The 6,682-nt window shown below is 45.3% G+C and overlaps 1 protein-coding gene across 1 annotated transcript in view; it reads left to right on the forward strand.

The window, feature by feature from the left end:
- Positions 1–5,153, forward strand: part of SPOCK1 (sparc/osteonectin, cwcv and kazal-like domains proteoglycan (testican) 1) — a 152,394-nt gene extending 147,241 nt beyond the window's left edge. The window contains exons 8-9 of the mRNA XM_015560998.1: positions 3,552–3,689; positions 4,275–5,153. Coding sequence (XP_015416484.1) covers positions 3,552–3,689; positions 4,275–4,462 — 326 coding nt within the window. The 3' untranslated portion in view covers positions 4,463–5,153. The remainder of the gene's footprint in view (positions 1–3,551; positions 3,690–4,274) is intronic.
- Positions 5,154–6,682: the final 1,529 nt, after the last annotated feature.

A 6,682-nucleotide genomic window follows, 5' to 3' on the forward strand; every position in this document is an offset into this window, starting at 1 on the left:
TGGCTCATAGAATACCATTTATCTGCTTACATGATTTCACATGATGAAATCTTCTAATATAATACATTGTATTCAGGGGCATTTCAATTTTAAAAAATAGACAAAACAAGCAACAACAAATTCCAATCCATTATAATCACTGCCATTATAATTACTTAAAAGAGGGGTCATCCTGTCACACTGTAGGTGTAGAGCAGCACCTGCTACCTGCCCCCCCGGGGCTCAGCCCAGCGTTGTTTTGTTGGTTTATTGGGCACCTGTTTTCCAACTGCAGCTCAAAGAGCAACCACGTTTCCCCAGCTCTCTGCTTGTCCTCCTTTGCAGGTCCTATTTGAGCAACTGTGCATGAATCTCTCTGCATTTTGGCAACTGAAAGCATCTATTTTTTCTTCCTCCTGCTCCCTGAAGACTTGGGGTGCTGAGAGAGTCCCTCAGTTGGAGTGTGGGCACCGCCTCTCTGACTGCAGCATCGGCAGGCTTGCCTATCACATGGGGATGGTTTTCTGGGGGCCCTTGCCCATCCCTGATGCTAAGGAGCCAGCTGCACTGAGTGTTTACAGTAGTCCCTCCAGCCAGCTGGATCTGGGCTCAACCCAGGTTCAAGTAGTAAGACTCTCTCCCTCTCTTGCCACACTTCTTTCTGGGGTCTATGTCATCAAGTACAAGGTAAATTAAAAAGGTACTTAGTCTGAAAAAATCAGAAGTAAAACTAGGGAGTAGGAAACCACAATAGCGAGCGGAAGCCTGTCTTCACAGGGTTGACGCAGTCAGTCCACTCACTCAGGAGAACCCCCCATGGGAGACGAGCACAGTCATCAGACAGGCACCCTAAGAAAAACCAAAACTAAACCACCATAAAGATTATCTGCAGTTAAATAAGAATCAGCTTAGCAATGCTGACTGAAGCAATCACATCTCCAAGTGCTGAGAGGAAACCACTTGGAACCTGGAATGCCAGCTTACCCACGAGCATGCTCACGTGATGACAGCGATGTGCCAACCCCAGGCGGACTGAACCTCACTCAGCTGATCAGCTCTGCAGAAGAGAAATAATCCCAGAGGAATTAACTGTGAGAAAAGACATGCAGCTAAACCTACATAAATATGCTATAATATGTTCTGACAGCAAGCTGAACTTAAGATTTCAGAGTGTTGGTGGCAGTGAGAAAAAGTGGTAAAAAATGTTAAATTTCTGATTTGTTCAGGAAGAAAACAAAACATAGATTAACTTTAGATCTTACAAGTAAAAATACGCTTCTCTGGGAAATTTAAGGCTAACAAGATAAACCTATAGAAGAAAATCATGGAATACATAAAATGTAATAATTTCAACACAGAGCACAAAAGGGGGAAATAAAAAATAGAAAACACAAAATAGAGTGGTAGAAATAAGAGCAAGCCTATCTGTAATAATAATAAATATGAATGGATCTAACTCAGAGACTATTGATTTGCGTTTTTGAAAAGAGAGCTACATATAAAACACAGAAACTTGAAATTAAGATAGTAAAGACTCATTGTTATAGCATTGTTAAAATCTGACAGAAACAACCACTTTGTTTGGAATTCTAAAAGTAAAGACAGTATCATCTTGCTGAAATGTGCCTTTTAATATGTGACATCATCAATTGGTATACCCATGACTAAAACAAAATTGCAAGGAGGAATTGTCATATTTATAAATAGAAACTTTAAATAGAGCTCTCCCCTTAAAACTTACAGTTCAGGTAGGTAGAGAGAAGAATAGCATGATTAATTAGCATCCATATACATGTATTCCTTGACATCAGCATATAAATTAGTCTTTTCAAACACACATGAAATATTTGCCACAGATCATGCCAAAAAAGAAAACTCAACCAATCTCAAAGACCATCACAGACCAAATTCACTTGCCACAACCCAATAAAAGTAGAAGTCAAAAATGAGATTGTTAAAGCCCCATACATCTGGGTTTTAAAAATAAGTAATTACTCAAAAGTGAAATACAGTATAAACTACAAAACATTTAGAACTGACTGAAAAGGAAGGCACTGTGTACCACAATTGGAGGGAGGTAACCACCGTGAAACTTAAGAGGAATATTCATACCTTCAAATGCATTTATAAAAAACACAACTAACAAAGCTTACAAATCAGGAAGCTGTAGGAACACCACCACAAGCTGAAATGATTACAACTAAAGCAGAAAACAATGACGTAGACCAATGTTGCCAATATGAAAGGCTCAAATGCTACTGTGAATTTAGAAGTGGGGTGTAACCTCAGATATAGGAGAATACTGTAAACACAGTGGATCTGGGGGTGGGCCCAAGAATCTCTTTTCTGAGACATTTCCAGGTGATGTTGCAGCAGCCAGTCCTATGTGAACACTTCGAGAGCCACTGCTATCAACCAATTCATAACAATGATGAAAACCTACTTGAAATAGACATTATGATGACCATATCTGAGACAAAAAGAACTAGGAGACCCAACTGGATTAAGAAAACCATGAAATTAATTTAAATCAGAATGCTACTCATTACCCCAATATGCACCAGGCCCAAAATATTTTTGTGAAAGAGGTCATTCTCATTTTACATAAAATGCCTAGAGTATGGAAAAAGAGAAAAATACCCCAATTTTATCAGTTCATTAGTTTAATACAGAAATAGCAGAAACAAAATTAAATGCCTCTATCACACACTAACAATAAATTATCTGAAACAGTAGTAAAGTTATCCCATTTACAGTAACATAAATAACAATAAAATACGTAAGAATAAATTTAACCAGGGAGGTAAAAGAGCTCTATTCTGAAATCCATGAGATATTAATGAAAGAAAACAAAGACATGGTAAAATCAAAAGGTATCTTGTGCTCTTTTTAATTATTAATTAGAAGAACTAATAATACTACCCAACACCATCTACCTATAGATTCAGTGCAGTCCCTATCAAGATTCCATTGGCATTTTTTACAGCTGAAAAAAACAAAACAATCCTAATATTTGTATGGAACCACAAAAAACCCCAACAGCCAAAGCAATCCTGAAAAAAAGAGCAAAGCAGCAAGCATCACACTTCTGATTTCAAGTTACAGTAGTAATCAAAACCAGGTGGCGCCGAAACCGGTTTGGCTCAGTGGATAGAGCATCGGCCTGCGGACTGAAAGGTCCCAGGTTCGATTCCGGTCAAGGGCATGTACCTGGGTTGCGGGCACATCTCCGGTGGGAGATGTGCAGGAGGCGGCTGATCGATGTTTCTCTCTCATGGATGTTTCTAACTATCTCTCTCCCTTCCTCTCTGTAAAAAATCAATAAAATATATTTTTTAAAAAAACCAGGTGGCATAAAAACACACACATAGACCAATGGAACAGAACAGAATCAAGAGCCCAAAAATAAACCTGGAGCAAGTCCTAGGGCCCTGCAATCTTGACTAAGTAATAACCAACCACCCGGTTCTCTCGTGCTAGCCCTGGAGTAAGTACCTTGCCTGCCACGCGAGCCCTCTTCTGAGTCTCAGCCGGCAGTACCCCTGAGCGTCTCTCCCTCTCTGATCCCCCAGGAGCATTCATACCCCACTGTAACGAGGAGGGCTACTACAAAGCCACGCAATGCCACGGCAGCACGGGCCAGTGCTGGTGTGTAGACAAGTATGGGAATGAGCTGGCTGGCTCCAGGAAGCAGGGCGCTGTGAGCTGCGGTGAGTATCAGCCCACAGTGATCTCTGGTACCCGTCGGTCCTTGCTGTGTTAGGATCTGAGTAGAAAGATTTCGACAGGCGGCTGGTCTACAGTGAGCGGCATTATCTGTGAAGTTAGTCTCGGGTGGGAAATGGACAAGCTTGATGTAGCGAACCCCTTAGGCCCAATAGACATGAGCATAGCCAGGACCTGGACTCAGGGAGACAGAACAACCCTGAAATTGCATGAGACTGTGCATAGGTTGTTGTCTGAGTGGCCGGTACTCACTGTGGCCCCTGGGCTGGAGAACAGTTTTTGACAGTCAGGACCCGTTGCCGGCCAAGAACAACGTAGGTTGCCTTCACTTCTCAATCAGGATCATGAACCTCCCGAGAAGGTAGCAGCATCTCGGGAATTCCGGGCTCCCACAGAACAAAGCTGGGGTCTGTGCTGTGTGGATCAGCCCCAGCTGGGCAGGGATGCTCCACGTTGGAAAGGGAAGTGCCTGGGTCAGCCCTACAGTGAAGGCAGGTGCAGGGCGCCCCTGGCATGGCCATGAGTTCAGCAGAAACTCACCTCAGCCTCTCCTCCTTCCACATGAGCAGAAGAGGAGCAGGAGACCTCGGGAGACTTCGGCAGCGGCGGCTCCGTGGTCCTGCTGGACGACCTGGAGGACGCGCGGGAGCTGGGACCGAAGGACAAGCTGGGGAGGCTGCGGGCGCACACCCGGGCGACAGAGGACGACGAGGACGAGGACGATGACAAGGAGGACGAGGTCGGCTACATATGGTAGTGCCCACGGGGAAGAGGACACGGCCGGCACAGACTGCAAGTCACTTCCTGTTCCTGCATTTGTATCTAAGACTCCGTGGCACCAAGGTCTCTCCTCCCTGCTGCTCTCCAGCCGACCTCCGATCCGGACGACTCCTGTTCCCAGAGCTTTCTGATTGCGTGCACGGCTGTGTGGGAAGGAAGGTATTGTTTGTGTTTAGACGGGCCTGGATGCTAACTGAGAGCCTCCTTCCCTCCCATGAGACTTGTCCAACGAGCATGTGATTGACGTGGGATTCTGACGGTGCAGGGAGCCCTGCCCTCTCAACATCAAGACCCTTTCTGACTCCCCACACCAGTGGTTGTACAGCATGGTTCCCGCCTTACGGTGTCTAAGTGCTTTTCTTATGTCTCGTAGATGTCGTGGAAAATACACCACACTGTCCTTTATTCCCCTGCGCCCGCCGACCCTGCTGTTTGTTGCTAAAAATTAATTACTCCCATCACTGTATCTGGCTTCCTACAAACAACGGCCTTAATTCAGTCAAGAATCCTTTTGGGCAACTGGTTTTCTTTATTTAAAAATGGTGTCTGGACGCTTCTCTCTGTGTGTGTGTAAATATATACACATGGACAGAGAGACCGTAAGCCAGGCTCACACCCACTCAGAAAACTGTTTGGCTGTCTATTAAAAATGCATTTGAAAACAATGACCAATTTGTCAGCCTGTCCAACCTGGATCACAATTCCAGAATAAAGTGTCTCCAAGTCCGTGTTTGCACTGACACTTGGCACTGGCAGCTGCAGGGGGAGGAGGTTCCTTCCCGGAGCCTCTTGAACTTGGATGGGTCTCTGTCTGCCGAAATCACTTGTCCTGCACAAGCCATGCGGCTCCATGTGGGCAGCTTCACAAGCCATCTCTCTCATTCCACCCAAAGCCCTGGGTGCAGCATCCTGTCTGCCCAGGGCCCCGCCTCCCCTGCCTACCAAGGGCTTTTCTCAGGCATGTCCACATGCCCCCGCTCGCCGACAGACAGTACACGTAATTCTTAGAAGAAAATTTGGGATTCTGAACTCCAGGTTTAGCTTTTGCCCCCAATTCCATCCACAAATCATGATGAGAGACACAGCAGTACAGGATCCCCGCCCCCCTCCCCCAGAGGCCTAGAAAGAGCTTCAGAGCAGCACATGGAAGTGAGGGTTGGACTTTTCGAGCGAGTCCTGTCTCCACAACCCTCACCCACATCAGTGTCAAGGTCCTAATGAAGAAAGCCCTTCACCATCTGTGCTTCTTACGCATCCCCACCCCCGCCCCCGCCGGGCTGGCCCAGACTCCAGGATGAGTACCAAAGAGCAGTCTTAGACGTGGCCCATGTAGTTCCGTGCAGGCCCTTCAGCACCTATCCACCTGGCTGCCCCGCCAGCCACCCAGCAAGGCTCTCTACTCCACATTGTTTTTCTTCCCTTCCCCATAAGCTCCAGCTAGTCCACAAAAAGACATAAACTCAGGCAAAAAAATGTATTCAGCCAAACCATGATCGCAGTGGCAGCTGACCAACTGTCCACCCCCAAATGCCCATTTCTTTGTACTTTTCCCACCCACCTCAACTAGCCTTTTCCAACCTGGACAAAGTGGCATTAGTCTCAGATGGGAAGTGAACAATCCTGAGGTAGCGAATCCCTTAGGCCTGACAGATGCAATGATAGCCAGGATCCTAGGTCCTAGATGTAGGGAGGCTACACACAAGCTTGGTATTCAGATCTTAACTCCATCACCTCCCTGTCAATATTATTTTCCTAACTTGCACAAAACTTTGAGATCATAATATAGAAAATGGGTGTTTAATTGCAGCTAAATTACAAGAGAGTATGTAAAGGAAGACATTTAAAGAAATCTCAGTTTAGACCCTCAAAGAAAACCATTGTTACTGTCTCCTCCGAGTTTGGGACAATGCACGAGAGAAAAAATTAAAATCAACAAATTGATTTCCCTTAGAGGAACTAATTATCTATGACAAGTGTCAAATTAAAGATGACACTTAAAGCTCCTTGACATTAACTTAATGATGGAGAAGAGTGCTCAGGAGTCAGTTCCCAGGAAGGTGCTGAGATGCTCATTTTCAGAGGCATTCCAAGAAGATATTTGATTCATTAAAATATGAAATAAGAAGCCCTCCTACCAGGAGAGCCCCAGGACAGCGGAGCCCCATTAGCACCACTTCTCGTGCCTCACGTTGGCATG

This window comes from Myotis davidii, unplaced genomic scaffold (assembly GCF_000327345.1).
Source record: "Myotis davidii unplaced genomic scaffold, ASM32734v1 scaffold776, whole genome shotgun sequence".
NCBI classification, from domain to species: domain Eukaryota; kingdom Metazoa; phylum Chordata; class Mammalia; order Chiroptera; family Vespertilionidae; genus Myotis; species Myotis davidii.